Source organism: Hydra vulgaris, chromosome 02, assembly GCF_038396675.1.
Source record: "Hydra vulgaris chromosome 02, alternate assembly HydraT2T_AEP".
NCBI lineage: Eukaryota > Metazoa > Cnidaria > Hydrozoa > Anthoathecata > Hydridae > Hydra > Hydra vulgaris.
In genome coordinates this window covers 5,055,001-5,072,500 of record NC_088921.1, presented here as the reverse complement: position 1 = coordinate 5,072,500, position 17,500 = coordinate 5,055,001, and the positions used below count along the sequence as shown (strand labels likewise).

The 17,500-nt window shown below is 27.7% G+C and overlaps 1 protein-coding gene across 2 annotated transcripts in view; it reads right to left on the bottom strand.

The window, feature by feature from the left end:
• LOC136076662 (mitogen-activated protein kinase kinase kinase 2-like) overlaps positions 1-17,500 on the bottom strand; it is a 105,251-nt gene that overhangs the window by 33,263 nt on the left and 54,488 nt on the right. For both annotated transcript variants that reach the window (XM_065789988.1, XM_065789989.1), the window contains exons 5-6: positions 9,944-10,023; positions 6,103-6,321 (exon numbers count right to left, since the gene is read on the bottom strand). In XM_065789988.1, coding sequence (XP_065646060.1) covers positions 6,103-6,321; positions 9,944-10,023 — 299 coding nt within the window. The remainder of the gene's footprint in view (positions 1-6,102; positions 6,322-9,943; positions 10,024-17,500) is intronic.

The following is a 17,500-nucleotide window of genomic DNA, read 5'->3' as shown; positions in this document are numbered from 1 at the left end:
TGCTTAGCACAAAGTTTTTGACACTGATGCATTTGGTGTACTGCTTTTAAAACAAAGGAGCTCTAAAAGTGTCATTTGTAAATATCATTTTGCATAAAAGCAATCTGTAAATTTACATATTAGCCTGAGTTCTGTCTTCAGTTTATTAATTAGATTTACAAACCCAAGTTGGTTTGAAAGAAGCAAAACGAACACTTTCTGGGCATGTCTTTTTGTTGTTTGTGTAGTATCCAGAATTTTGTGTTATAGAGTTGGTTAACTAGTTTCCTGCTTCTTTTCTTTGCCTTTATTTGTTGTTCTATAGTATATTTTGGAGTCTTTTCACGTTTTTTATATTTAATATTCATTTTTTTTAACTGACGACCAATTGTTGATTGATTTATACCAAATTTAATACCTTTTCTCTGACCGATTCCTTTTCGATTGTTGACAAGTCTCATTAATTCGGCTTTTCTCTAGTCCAGGATGTCGGACGATCAGGGTGTTTTCTATCAGAAAACGATTGAACAGTTTCAAGTCTTTTTAGGTTATCATATATTGTACTTCGAGCAAATCCTTCCTTTTCAAAATGATTTACGATTTTTTTTTTTTTTAATATTAGGTTTATTTACAAAAAACATTTTTATTCGCTTTCGAAAAGATTCTCGTTCAGCTGCATTTAACCTCATTTTAAATAATTGTGTTTCAAATAATAAAGTTTATATTTTATAGAACGTTTATGCCTACGCAAAAACCACAAAAACTAATTATTATACTCAAATAATGAAATTAGGATTTGTCCGATAACTTTCGCATCACCCGTTAATAGTGTATTTTTATAACAGATGTATTTTTGGTTGGAATGAACTGAACTATACTACTAGATAAGTTTAGACATATCACGATCTCATAAGGTTTTTTTGTTTTTATCTAGTTTTCTTGACCTGACGTCACTAATTTAGTTTGTTGTGGATTGCACTATACAGTGTTCACTAATGTTCGTTAGGTCGTATTGTCAACAATATTGTTTTTAAACATTACATTTTTCAGTGGTTATAAGTAGGGTTGAGCTTTTGCTGAGTTTTAAATTTACCGGTAAATTGGTAAAAATAAAGGAATTTACCAGTAAATGGTAATAAAATGGTAAATTTAAAAAATAGAAATTCTTATGAAATAACATGCTTTTTTGACTCCTTAACATAATTTAGACATAGCTATGAATAAAACACAAAAACTGCGATTTTTAGGATTTATTTTTTTAACAAAAAATGGGCTTTAAGGTAGCACAAAGTGTCAAGTACGCCATCACTCATTCTGGATCGAATTTTTGTGACAAATAGTCCAGCAGCAGAAAATGCTTTCTCCGATTCAACACTTGTGGGAGAGATAGTTTCCAGAGCATTGAATAACAGCTCAAGATTTGAAGTTCTTTTGCTGATGGCTTCAAAGACCATCATTTCTTTTGAAATGGCCTTAAACTCATCATTTGAGTTATATCTCTGCTTTTTGGCTGAATGTTTGATGGCCTCTTCCAACTCTTCCTGGAGCGAAAGTTGTTCTTCAGCTTCTTTTTGTCCTTTGCCTCTCTCTACTTGATCCAGGATTTCAATGTCTTTTGTGGGGAAAAGCCTTGAAAGCAATGACTTTGCAGTTTTCTGAAGAACAGTCTTAGAAATCATGTTGAAAATTTCATGCTCTTCAATTTCGTGAAGGCAGTCTGGACAGACAAATATTTGTACAGACTGACCAAGTTGCTTTGTCTCCTCTCTGTAAATCGCTTTAAGACAGCATCTTTCATTCTGATGCAAAAGCTGGATTTTTTCTGATTCAATTTATTGATCAGAAACTTGAAGATTTCCTCTGCTGTCAACAGGGTGGCATTTTTCCTACAAAGAGCTTCAGCTGCCAATTTGACTGGTTCAAGGGCATCAACAATGTCGGTCAAGATGTCCAACTCTTGCTTTGTGCAAATGAGACTTGGAGAAATGTCTGCAAGAACAACTCCAATTCGTTCCTTGATTTTTAGAAACTGTTGAATCATTGCCAAGAGGCTGTTCCATCTTGTTCGACAGTCCAAAATGAGAGCAACTTCTCAGCCGTGGTGTTTTTTAACTTCTTCTTGGAGCACATCATTTTTGACTGGAGATTTCCTGATCAACTTGACAATCTTCTGAACTTTGATGACGACAGACTGGAAATGAACTTTGAACTTTGGGAGAGAAATGCTTTCATTGATTTCGTTATCAATTAATCTGGAATTTTCTTCGTTGTCCGAATCTGAATCTTCCTCCTTGTCATTGTTGCTCTCCACTTTTTCCTCGTCGTAATTGTTGCTCTGATTTTTTTCGTACGAAACTTCCTGAATGGCCAGATGAACCCCATGAGTGTAGCAAGTTTGATGTTCGGTAGGAACAATTTTTCCAAACTTGATCATCATTGAAGCCCCGTCAGTGACAGAACAAACATTGCAATCAGCCAAGTTCAGTCCAAATTCTTCCACTCTCTCTGAGACAATTTCTGCTGCTTTTTCTGCAGAGAAAGATTCGGAAACACGTGTGAGTCTAAGGTTCCAGTGTTTGTTCTTCTGGTGAATGTTGACGTTGAGAAATCTTCGGTTTTTCAGGGATGTGTATTCATCCAGAGTGATGGAAAAACGTTCTCCGTTCAACAACAATGAGTTTATTTGATTTTTCAACTCAGCTTTAACAATGGAAGAATAGTTTTTCACCAGCTGAATGGCTTATTTGTGGTTTTTTTGGAAATCATAGCCTTTTTCTGTCATTGCCGACTGAATGAATGTGCTTTTGGTTAAAGCATAAAAACTAAATTGGCCCAAGGCTGCCTGTTTTGAAAGAACTTCACCAATTGACTCCTTCTGAAAAAATGTTGAGATTTCGGGGGCTGTTTTGGCTGGAGGTTTTCTTGTTTCTTTCTTGTCCTGGGGCTTTTTTATCCCAAATTTTTGACCAAGATGGTACCACATTCCTGTTGTGGATCCTGTTAACTGAGTTTTTTTCGCACATATCTTGCAAACACTTCCAGAACGATCTCATAATGTTTCCATACTCCAGACATTTTTATATGATAACTGTAATTATTTTATGTGTGTCAGCTGATTGACTAAAGTATTACTTGACTAAATAAATAATAGTATTGAATAAAAATGATTGAATAAAATTGAATAAAAAATGAATAAAAAAATTAAACACTAGCACTTTCTTTTAATTCATAAGATGCATCAAGTGGCATCAGACGCCATTTGTAATGGAAAAATTAATTAAAAAGTTCAAAATTTGTTTGTTTTGATATGAATAATTAAAAGGGCAGAAAAAGCTTAAAACACTTTTTTCTTAATTTTTACCATTTACCATCAAAATTTACCGGTAGATTGGTAAAAAAAATTTACCGGTAAAATGGTAAAAAAATGGTAACAGCTCAGCCCTAGTAATAAGCCATTAGTAAAAAATCGCATTTATTGTCTCATATGTTTATTTTTTCACTACTCTCTGCCTACTGATTATATGTCTGTATTTTTTTTATCTCTGGCTAATCATTTTTTAATTTATCTGAGTCTGTTTTGTGTGATAGCTATTGTCTCTACTTATCAGGCAAGATTTATATTTCTCATACTATTGGAGTTACCACATTTTCTACCACATTTTCTACTAACTACTTTTATACATACCACAAACGTTCTTAGTTTCGATGTTTATGAGTGGTATTTACTTCATATATTTATAAGACACATTTCAGCCATAAAAGAAACGGTAAGTTACTCATAATTATTCATTACTATTTTCTATTTGCTTTGAGTTATTTCTACACATTAAAATTGTTTATCTTAATACATACTCATACATGCATGTGTACACATTTGTCTCTTCTGGTGTAAGTGCACATGATATTTATATGAATTTACGTATTCGTTTATATTCACACCACGCGCATCCCTTACCACCCTCATGAGATTTCTAAGAATGTTGGAGCTGTATTAAAAACTGGGATAGGAATTGGGATTTTTGGCTTTTGTAGTGTAGTCCTATTATATTGCAATATTGACTAGCATGACATAGAGTACAAGCAGTGAGATCTGTTGCAAGGACACATCCCTGACGAGTGGCATTAGTGCAGGTCTCGGGCTCTCCAAAACGCCGTTGGTGATCACAATGCATTCCTGAGGAGGGGGATCATGATTATCTACTACTTAACTCTGATTGTCATTGATTATCATGGCACCAACATTTTTTTACCTCTATTTTTACCTCTTGTACCCATATATTTTTATGCTTTAGTGGCTTTTTATTATATATTTATTTTAAATACGATATTTAAATATTCTGCTTATACACAGATAGTTGTCACTTTCATATTTTTTACTGTTTCGAACATTAATTATACGAACTTAACAAACATTTTTTTCGCATATATATATCAACAATATAACGTAGTGGTTAGCGCGTTGCGTCATAATCTGGAGATTCAGAGTTCGAACCTTGCAGATCACACATATTTTGTTTTTTCTTTTTATATTGCCTGTACCATTATTTATTGCCATTTTTTTATTTACTTATTCTACATTATCATTTTATATTGTATGACATTTTTAGTCATGATAGCCATCAATACACCTTGGGATTTATACATACTTGTTCACTCATAGACCATTGTTTTATCAATTGCTTAAGATGACAAGAGTGTGAGTTATTGTTCAACCCATCCTTGTAACCCCCATAGTTTTATTCCTCCTACAAAATAGTCTTTACATTCATTCTTGATTCTTACCCAATGATATCATCTACAATCAACTTCTATATTCACATCTCCCAGGTCTACATAACTGGATGGCTCCGTTGGTCACTTTTTGCGAGCATTGTGTCACATAAACAAACAAATTTATTCTTTGTGGCTTGTGAGCCCCAACTTTTTCCAATGTACACCACAACGATAAAACAGAAATTAGGCTATCGCGCTAGATGTGGTTACGGCGCTCAATAACCTAATGGCTATGCTGACACATCGGATCAGCGCTCGCTGACTATGTGCTCGGATCTAAAATCTCACTCCATAGCACATCATTCCGCACCAGCACGGAGCAGTAGCTCTTTTGAATTTGATCAATTGAAATCCATTCTGTAGGTCTTAAGTCTCGCTCTGATGTGCTAGCCCATAAGCTCAAGGAGTGAGTGTGTTTAGCTTTCTATTCACCTGATATGAAAGTAAACAAAAACGTAATGAGACCATACAAGACGACCAAACGATACATACTAATGTACTAAACCATTACACCTGAAGACATCAACAGTCACTAAATTCAGTATATCAAATATTTGTTCTTTGTTACATATGATCCACACACAGTGACTAGAGTGTTCATTGTTTCTCCCCTGCCCCTCGTGCATCTAACTTCGTTCTTCACCTGCACAAAAGTCTTACCACTCATTTTAAATTTTCTTATTATTTTTACTTTTTATTCAATGACGTCATCTACAATCTTCTTCTATATTCACATCTCCCAGGTCTAAGTAACTGGACAGCTACGCTGGTCACTTTTTGTGACTATTGTGTCGCATAAACAAACAATTAAAAAGACACAAAAAATCAAAAGACAAAATCTCATACAGATCTTGTAAATCAATAAAATATTTTCAGAAAATTGAACCAATTGCATTGCTGCTCATTTTCATATTCTGCACACATATTTTAGGACATTTTAGCAATTGAGAAAGGATAACATAAAAAATGTTAATGACACTGAATTCAACTAATATCGAATGCATCAACAATAATGAAAAAAATGCTGCAGAAAATCAGAAGTTGATCAAAAGTAAAATTATAAAAAATTAAAATTTGAAAAAGTAATAATTACAATAAGTATTATTAAATATATAAATATAAAATTAAGTCAGAAATATATAAATATAATTATATTATATTTAAATTTTTACTTAATATCTTTTTTTTACTGTATTCACTTCCCCAAGGTCACAACAGCCAGGGAATACTTTTTTTTATCCTTAAGTTTATATTTCTTACATAAACTTTCCATAATTTAAAGATAATCAAAATAAAAAAATAAAATTAATGTTTAAAAAACAATCAAAAATACATAGTACATTTTATTACCCCTTCCATGAATTCCATTACAATTGAGATTGTTGTATTAGTGTAAGTAGTACCATAGTATTTCACGATTCGTTCATGGTTTAATTCTTTAAAAAGTAAAATTTCGTGTTTAAAATCTTCAACTGCTTGTTTTGCTTCAACATTATTATCAATGTTGTCAGTCTCAATACATTTCATGACTAAATTTTTGCCTATATATTCACTTTTGCAAAGATGGACCTAAAATAGAACCAAAAGACTGATTTTATTGCACAAAAACATAGACTCTCAATTTATAAATAAACTAACTTAAATATTTTTTTATATAAATAATTATATAAATATATATTTTTATATAAATAAATATAATATACATTTTTTAATTATTCACCTCCCCAAGGCCGAGAGGGCCACTACAGTTAAGGAGGCTACTTTGAGTGGTTCCAACCCTTTCTTAACTCTATAACTCCAAAACAAAAACCTCAATAGACAAGGCCGCTGCGCGGAGAAAAAAGTTGAGCGTGGTACTAACAGGGATGTGGTGGGGATCTAACTCAGAACATCTCGCTTATGAGGCAAGCGCTCTACCACTACACCACTACCACATAATATATTTAATATAATATTTATAATAATATATATATACACATATAGGTTAGGTTAAGTAAAATTGACATTTTAATTTGTTATAATTAGAATGGTAAAAAAAATGGAACATAATAATATCTTAATGAAAAATAATTAGGTATTAATATTTCAGTTAAAATATTTATTTTAAAATTTTATTAGTCAAAATGGCAAGAAAACAGCAAAATATGTGGGATGCAATTTTTAGGTTTGATTGGAAAATCCTCTCAAATTGATTGTATAAACTGTTCTAAAAATACTGTGATGAAAACTTTAAATAAGTGATGCTAAATATAATGAATAGAAAGCCTGGAAGCCACAACAACGTTATAATTTCGAAACCAGTACACCTTTTTATATGGGAGTCTGCAGAAAAAAGGTAAATATAATAAAATTTAAAAAGTTCCCTAAAATAATTGTGGTTTGGCAAGACATTTCAATCTGTATTAAAAAGTTTCATCACCAATTTCACAATAAATTGTGAAATTGATCAAAAAGAGGCCTAAAAAATATTTATGAATTTATGTATATATATGTATGTATATATATGTATATGTATGTATTTGTATGTATATGTATGTATATGTATGTATGTATATGTATGTATGTATGTATGTATGTATGTATGTATGTATGTATGTATGTATGTATCTATGTATGTATGTATGTATGTATGTATGTATGTATGTATGTATCTATGTATTTATGTATGTGTATGTATGTATATGAAGACCTCAGTGGAAAAACCGGCATTGTCACATTTAAAAAGTATTGAGAAAGTATTTGTTGATCATTAATAAATGTCTTTATTTAAAGCAAAGAAAAAAAATTTTTTCTATAAAAAGTTACAAAATGTTTTGTTTTGAATAAATTTTAAATAAAATAATTATAATATAAATAATTAAATTATAATATAAATTATAATATAAATTTTTTTAAATTGCTTAGTTTCATTTGCTTTAAATAAAGACTTTTATTAATGATCAATAAATAGTTTCTCAATACTTTTTAAATGTGACAACGCCGGTTTTTCCACTGAGGTCTTCATATATATGTATATGTATGTATTTGTATGTATATGTATGTATATGTATGTATGTATGTATTTATGTATGTATGTATGTATGCATGCATGTATGTATGTATGTATGTATGTATGTATGTATGTATGTATGTATGTATGTATGTATGTATGTATGTATGTATGTATTAATGTATGTATATATATGTATATGTAGGTATTTGTATGTATATGTATGTATATGTATGTATGTATGTATGTATGTATGTATGTATGTATGTATGTATGTATGTATGTATGTATGTATGTATATATGTATGTATATATGTATGTATGTACGTATTTTTGTATGTATGTATGTATGTATGTATGTATGTATGTATGTATGTATGTATGTATGTAAGTATGTATGTATGTATGTATGTATGTATGTATGTATGTATGTATGTATGTATGTATGTATGTATGTATGTATGTATTTATGCATCTATATATATACACCTACAAATATCTTTGGATACTTGACCTTGCATAAAACGCCTTGATAACTATTTGGATTCAAACTAGTACATAAAGAATTACGATAGCAAAAAAGAGTTTTTAGTCCCAAAAAAATTATTAAAGGGGTCCTAAACCTCTGAGACATGTTGTGCTCATATTATAGAGAATGATAAAAAAATGCTTGGGCTAAATTTTTTTGATTAAAAAATAATAATAAATGCACACCAAGAGAAACTAATTTTTTATTTTAGTCGAAGCTTGCCTTCTTCGTTTTGTTGTAGGCTCTACATTTGTTAATCTACATTAACAATATTTTTACATAACAAAAAAATCAATGACATCATGTACTGAAAGTTCTAGAAAAAAAACATGCTTAAATAAATTATCAAGTTTGTTATTGTTATGCTGTTGTTATTGTTATTATTATGCTATTGATATTGTTATTATTATGCTGACTTTTTGGTCTACAACAAAACAGAGATAGCGAACTTAGACTAAAATAAAAAAGTTAGTTTTTCTTGGTAGGAGGTTTGGGATCCCTTTCACTATTAAGGTTAGTTTAAATATCCAGTTTAAATATTAAGTCAATCAGTCACATGATTTAACACTTGAACATATTCCATAAATGTTATTAAAATAATTGAGCAAATTTTTAGTATTCAATTTATTTGTTCATTTATTATCAATAGGTAAATAAGTGTTTATTATTTTTCCGTAATATTTCCGTTTTAAGACTTCTGTTTTAAGTTTTAATCTTTGTTAACCTCAACTTTTTATTGGGATTACATTTATTAATTTAATAATTAAATTTGAGTAAAAAGAATTAATTATTGAGATTACGTTTATTTATTTAATAATTAAATTAAATTATTTATAATTATTTATAATAATATATTTATTTTAAATATTACTTTAATAATTTGAGTGAAAAGAATTACCATAGAAATATGTGAAAATAATTTAACATAAGAATATGTTAAAAAATTGATTTGTTGAAATTTTATTAATTAATATTTGATAACAAATAACAAATATTAAATAACCAATGTAAATGTCATTGTAATATTTACACAGTAGTGAGATTTACTTGAACATTGAAGATTTAATTAACAATGATTCAAGGAGATTATAGATTTTGAATTTCAACCCATATTAACTATGTCTGATTGAAATAATTGTGAGATTTGGGATTTTTAAAAACATAACTCCAACATAAAGTGCAAAGGAACTGCTCCAACATTAGGTGCAATGTGAAACTTCCTAAACATAACAACTGAGTTATGTTTAGGAAGTTTCACTTATGTTCCAACGCATTGTCGTAATGTTGCTTTTCTTTCTCTTTTCTATAAATACTATAATGGACGCTATTCTAAAAAGCTAGCATCTCTTGTGCCAAGGGTTTTCAGCCATTCTATCTTTTTTAAGAAGGATTTAAAATTACAAATGCATTGTATCACAAAATTTAGGATTTGAAAATTGCTAGATTGTATGGTAGTGTATGGTGTATATGGTATATGGTGTAAAATGTGTGGTGCAATGCCTTTAGTGCTGTTGAATTGCTGTTGCAAGATAATTAGCATGTAATGTATCTAATATGTTGTTGAATGAAATTTTGGTCGCTCACCTGTAAATAAAAAGCTTCTCTAAAAAATTACTTGTCAGTTTTATAGAACATTATTGAAGTAAAATTTATCAACAAACAAAAAAATATACCTTTCCAAATGCACATGCTGCTAATATTTTTATTTTCTTTAACTCATTTATCATATTTTCGATACTTAATTCATCCATATCTATAGTAAAAATGTAAGAATAATATTTATGTAGATTTAATAATTAAATTTGGCTGAAAAATCTAATCTTAATTGAATTAGAACTCAGTTTTAATTACAATTACAAGTCATTTTTATGCCTAAACATATTGCAACACACTGAACACCATCATTACTAAAATTTAAACTTATTTAAATTCTAAACATACATAAAATTAACCAAAAGCATTTCAAACCAACCCTATAAAGTCTTATGTTTATGAATCAAATTTTTTATTATTTTTAATTATCGTTTTGCCAAACAATATTAAATATTTCAAAATAAGATGTAATATTTTTCATGAAACTTACAAAAGTACTAATAGTAAATAGCTAGTAACACAACATATCAGTAAAAAAAATGATAAAAATAGTAATACAGGGGTTGTGATGAAGAAAATTGCTAAAAGTGTTTGTAACCAAATAAACTAAACCATGCTCATAAAATTATAATATGTTGTCATTGAGAGTAATTATGCGCGCTCAAGATAATGTTGACTAGAGCGATTGTAAAATTTGAAAATTGCTGAAGACTGTGCTCATAAAAAGCTTTTTATTGGTTATACATCGTTCTTTTGTTAAAAAAATGTTTACAATACAACAGCACACTCGTGACACTACTTTAACAAAGTAGATTTTTATACTTCACAACCTCTTGTATATTGTTTGCGCCAGATCGCAATTATTTTTAACTTTTTTATGGTAAAAAAAAAACAAGACCAAACAAAAACGTAAGTGCAAGGTCTTATTGATTTAGCATTGAAAAATAATTAAATGATTTAATTTTTTGCTTTTTTTGTTTTGATATTTAAAAATATTAGGCAGTAACTTAACTAACGGTTAACCGTTTTTATTTCTTGATATATATTAAATAATATTAAAGTCATATATTATATATATTATAATAAAGTCATATATTATATATATTTGTATAATGAGTTTTCATCTTAAACGATAAAAATGTTAATTTTTGTTTTTTGAAAAATCAAACTCAAATGTTGTTTTTTTGACAAATGTAAACATTTAAGTAAACACACTTTTGATTGCAGATATTAATTACTTGATAAAATGTGTAATTTAAGTAAAATATTGAAATAGTATGCAAATGTAGAAATTAAAACTTTATCTATGATTTAGTGTTTCTGATAATTAAAAATTAAATTAAAAACGGAGGATTTAATGTTAGCTAAGCTTTAGAATTTTTATTTTTTTTGAATTTTTAGGATAATTGATTTTATTTTCTTATTGAAATTAATTAATGATTATTAAATTTCCTTTCTAATAATTTCTAATTTAAAAAATGTTTTTTTAATTGTCAAAAAATTATTAGATAATAACAAAAGAATAGTTTGAAATTCTTCTTCTTTAAAACTATTTATTATAAGTTAAATAACAGATTTTCCCCAAGCAGTTGTCAATGGTCTTTTCATTTCTTCATTTTCGAAACTGAATATTAAAAATTCGTCAGTCATGTCTTCATCAGCACTGGTTATTTCATCGTCGTTATCAAGAATTCGATTTGTAATCGATGTTGTTGCTGTTGTCATATAGTAATCTGAATCATCATTAGGAGCGTGGTGGCCCCAGAGACCATGCAGGATTCCCGCATAGGGTTTTTTTATTTTTTTATTTAAATATGGGCCTTTTAGCACTTTTTTATCCAAGTATGGGCCTTTTAGCAATTTTTTTTTTTTTTTGACATACTGAAAAAAATCTATTTATTTTTAAAATAAAAAGCAACTAAGTAGCATTTTCAGAAAAATATGAAATACTTTTCAATTAAGTAACTGCTAAATAAAACTACAATATAAAAACTTTTTATGTTCAAGGTATAAGCACTGTGGCGTGATTATGCTTTGAAAAAATGCTAGTTAAAATGCAGAAATAAACAAAAGCATAAACCATCTATAAAAACAATTTCTCACTTTTAAAAAAAAAAAAAAAATTTTTTAATCATTTAATATATAATTTAATACAACTTTTAATATAATAAAATTTTGAGTTAATGGCTATTCTATAATTTTGTGTTAATGGCAATAAAATAAAAATCGTATTTGATTGCAATAACTAGACGGCAAAGTTTTATTTTAAGGAAACTAAAACAAAAATGTGGTCACTGCAGCGTAGTGTTACCATTTTTAGTTTTGAAGTATTACAAAACTCAACTTGTTGGTTTGTATTATAAACTTCAACTTATTGGTATGTATTGACCATTTATTTGAATATAGTGAGTTTTATAGTGATATTTTAAACATGTATGTATGTTTGTATGTATGTATGTATGTATGTATGTATGTATGTGTATGCATGTGTATACATATATATATATATATATATATATATATATATATATATATATATATATATATATATATATATATATATATTTGTATATATATACATATATTTATATATATTTTCTTAACAAATATTTATATATATATCTATATCTATATCTATATCTATATATATATATATATATATATATATATATATATATATATATATATATATATATATATATATATATATATCTATATCTATATATATATATATATATATATATATATATATATATATATATATATATATATATATATATATATATAAACAGGGCTCAAAATAGCAAACTTTTTTGTTCCGAACAATTTGTTCATTAAATACTCAAGTTTGGAGGACATGTCAGGTTAAACTTAAAGAAATGTGATCGAACCATAGTCACAAGAAATATTTATTCTTTTAGAATAATGTGATATGAAAATCATAATATGATTATGATCGAATGGCATTTTAAACCACACCTAAAATATTTTATTATTTCAACTTGAACACGGCAGTTTGTTTTAACAACTTAAGGCGTTTCAAAAATGCGCTGAAAGTAAAAAAAAAATTTAAAATATAATTTTATAAAGAAAGAAAATCTTAAAGAAAAAGAAAAAAGCTCAAAAAATTAAAATTGGAAAGGGAAAATATTTTTATATCACGTTTTTTAAAAATACTATACTAAGCGAAATGCTTTGTAAATTAATATAAATTTATTAAATACATAAATAATTATGTTTACTTATTACTTCAATAAATACAGTATTGCCATATCTATGGTGGATCTTCTAATGATGCCCTTTCTCTTTTAGACATGATGCAAAAACGCATTGTAAACATAGTTGGACCTGCTCTTGCTGCCAACCTCCAACCATTATCACATCGTTGTAATGTTGCTTCTGTTTCTCTTTTCTATAAATACTATAATGGGCACTGCTCTAAAGAGCAAGCATCTCTTGTGCCATCTACTAAAACTATTTCTTGTGTTACTCGCTATTCAATTAAGTCTCATCCTTTCACTGTGGCTGTTCCTAAGTGCTCCAAAAACTCTTATTCCTCTAGTTTTTTTAATTGAACATCAGTTCTTTGGAATTTACTTCCTTCATCTCGCTTTCCTGATTCATATAATTTGCAATCTTTTAAGTTGTCTTTCAATATCTTAATCTACAATCTTCATCCTTTCTCTTCCAGTAACTTCCAACTCTAATAATGGTTGCTTGCAGCCTTGTAGGAAGCAAAGATTTTTTCAAAAATAAAAGTAAAAAATTAATTGTAATGATTGTGTACAATAAACGCATTTTATTATAATTATCAAAAAATATTTTAAATAATTATTTTTATATAAATATGACATATTTAAATAAACCTAATCACGCATATTTTAAAAAACGTTTTATATTTTTTGAAAAATCTTTTAAACTTTTTCTATGATTACTTTTAAAAACACTTTTAATAGCGAAAAAATTTGTTATGTAGCATTTGCTATTGGCACAAAAGCAAATGCTACATAACATAACTTAAATATAATTGTGTAATAAAAAATACTTGTTTCTATAAGCATTAATAGACTATTATGTTAAAGTTTATATAAAATGAATTTAAAAGGGGTTTTAAAAGTAAAAATATTTGCTTTAAATTTATAAAAACCATTATACAAAAAATAAAACTAATAACGAAATATATATTTAAATTATTAATTAATTGCAACGTTTTTATATAAATGATAAAAACTGGACTAATATATTAGAAAAAAATTTCTTATTTAGGCATCTTTGAAAAAATGAATTAGCTCAAAAGTGACGTATTTTGTTAACATAGCTTCATTTTCTGTTTTGTATAAAAAATAAAAAGTTCAAAAACTGAAGTTTATATACACTACTGAAATGTATTATTATTTTGAAACAACTAAAATAACTATAAAATAAATGCACACAAAATATGGGACAAAATGAAAGATAGATGTCATTTTTTACCGGACAAGCGCCGGACATGTATGGGCCTTTACATCAAACATATATAGTAAAATTTAGCATATATAGGCTTTTTTAATAAAATCCTGCATGTGCATTTTACAGCCACCACACCCCTGATCATTATCAGTTCATCTCTTATTCAAATAAACTTCTTTTGCACTCTTTTTAATCAGGATTATTTCTTATTTTGACTAGCTTCTTTAGTTTCCTAACATCATAATGCTATTATTTAGCGCATGGTGGATTATGAATAAGCAAATAAATCTTTGTTGATGTTCGTTGACAAAAATATAATTATTCTACAGTTATAACTTTCTTATAATGACTTTTTAGTTTTCTGTTCTTATTTTATTTGCACATTTTTATATTTGCATGTTTCCATGTGCAAGTAGTTTACATTCCATTAATGAAAATACCGCCTCAATAATATTATACCTTACTAAAAATTTTTATTAAAAATATTTTTCAAAAAACAATTTATTATTTATATTGTCCCAAACTTTAGGACGAGCGTGATTTTATACTCTTGTTATAAGCTGAACAAGTATTGTTTATTGTGACTAGAAGGTTTAAAAAAACAGTTTAGGGGTGCATTTTACAAGCGCCGAGTGATCATGCTTGCTTCATTACAAGCTCTGTGATAATAACTAATTGATTATAGTAATAATATTAGTCAGTTTGAACAAGCAAAATGAAGCTCATTCAAAATGTAAACTTTTTTTTTTTTTTTAATAATCCAAATTTATTAATATTTTTTAGGTTTTGATTTATAACAAGTTTTTTATTAATTTTACTTACATGAGCAAAATTAAAAAAAAAACCTTAAGAGCATTTAAAATAAAATATCGCTTTAATAAGCATTACATAATTACACAACAATACAAAAAAAAGCAAAACAATGCAAATAAAAAAATATATATATATATATATATATTTATATATATATATATATATATATATATATATATATATATATATATATATATATATATATATATATATATATATATACTTTTTGTATAAACATATACTATTTAAATATATATACTATTTATATATATATATATATATATATATATGAAGACCACACGGGTAAAACCATAGATGTCACATTTTTCTCATTTTGAGAAAAATGAAATTTTGTGTTTAGAGACATCAGATATCAGTTCATTGATAATCTATTCATTCCAAAGTGTTTTTTATGACATTATAGTCTAAACACAATATATAAATGCAGTCTTTTTGCTAATTACAAATAATATTTGTTCACAGTGTCCATTCGAAGTCAAGACACTCAATTTGGACATCTGTGATTTTTCCGTTGTAAATTCAGCAGCTTGTAAACTAGATTAACTTGTAACCTTTAGAGCACTTATTTTGTTAAAAGTACATAGTAGTAGATAATACAAATCAAATAACTCATCAAATTTTTACAAACTTTATAAAAAGTACCCATGCAAAAAATTGTTTCCACAACCCCATCTACCATATTGTCTGTAATCCATCACTTTGCCTTAAAATTCTATAGCCCAGACAAACACCCCATTGAGAAAAAACCCTTAATAAAAATAAATGTTATTTATATTTTCAACAAAATATTTCTAAACAGTTTTACAATATTTTTTGACATTCTCTTGCTCTGAGTCAGAGATTTACTCTGGTTCTGATTCATGGACAAGTAGGTTATTAAATGGCAAGTGATCATAGAAAGACTTATTTTGTTCACTTATACATTTTTTTAGTTTTAATAAGTCTTTGAATTTTTCAAAAGAAAGTGGCAAAGGGGCTATTTATGCTTGTTTTGGCTTATCAGGCACTTCAAAGACATGTTTAGATCGGGTCAATCTTCTCCCTCTTATTGAACCAGAACATGATCTAGACCTACGGGATGTAACAGGCATAGAACTAAATATACCACTCCAGTTTTCCCTAAACATAATTAAGTCAGAATTAGCCTTTGATATTTCAACTTCTCTGAGTGAACGTGTCTTAAATGGACAAACAACTAAAAAGCTTGGCTTTAAAAACTCTGTAAACTTCAGAAACTTTTCTTGTGTCATATTTATAATGTTGAATGTCATATTTATAATGTTGAACTTTTGATTAATAATAGCCATATCTCTGTCACATTCCATGTAGGAATGACCTCTAATAGGATATGAAACTGTTATGCTGTCTAACCTTTCTATCATATGAACTAGATAATAAAAGAAACGCAAAACTGTCCAGTTTTTATTTTGTCCTGAACAGGAATCACAAAACAATTTCATATGCTTTACATTTTTAGGCAAACAACAATTAAAAAAATCATGAAGAATAGAACATACATCATCAGAGCCTTTGTTGCCTACAGTTTCACCATAGCAATAAAAACACCATAGCAATAAAACACCATAGCAATAAAGTTTCACCATAGCAATAAAAATATACTTTTTGAGTAGAAAGTATGTGAATGTTGAAAGAGTAAAATGACAGTTGCCTGGAGTAGTATACATCTTGAGTTGAAATGTTTGGGCATTTCAGATTTTTTTGAAAATCAAAGCAGATTGCTGTACAGTCTAAAGTTTGCTGAGCTTGTAAACGTGCTGTTCTTTTTCTTTGGTAAAACATTTCAGCTTTTCTCTGATGAAGTTCAAGAGATCCATTCAAAGCATTTTTGTTTCTTAACAAATTATTAGCAGCAAGTGAGTCAATAGGTACTTGACAATCTATTGCAACTATTTTTTTCTTTGTTAAATCACAAAATGAACAGGTGTCCTTTCTAGGATATCCAAATGAAATGTTAAACTTTGAATTAAAAATTTTATGATAACTTTCATAGGAACACTTTTCTAAAGGATACTTTTCTTTAAACATGCAGTACATTTTAAAAATATTTAAGTTTTCTGGAAGGTAAAGTCTGGTAGATTTTGTTCTAGCATAATGAGAAGATTGTCCTCGAAATGACTTGATATGCTGCACTATCATATCAATGTTTTCAACAGAAAAAGCATGCTTTTGGTTTTTATGACGTCCTCTCATGTCTTTACAAGGTAGACCTAATGATTGAAAAGAAAGTAATTGAAATAACATGACAAAACAAAGTTTGTGTCATTAAACAAAAATTCTTAATAAAAACATCTTATTATTTTATTTTTCCATTGTTTATAAAGATGTATACTATA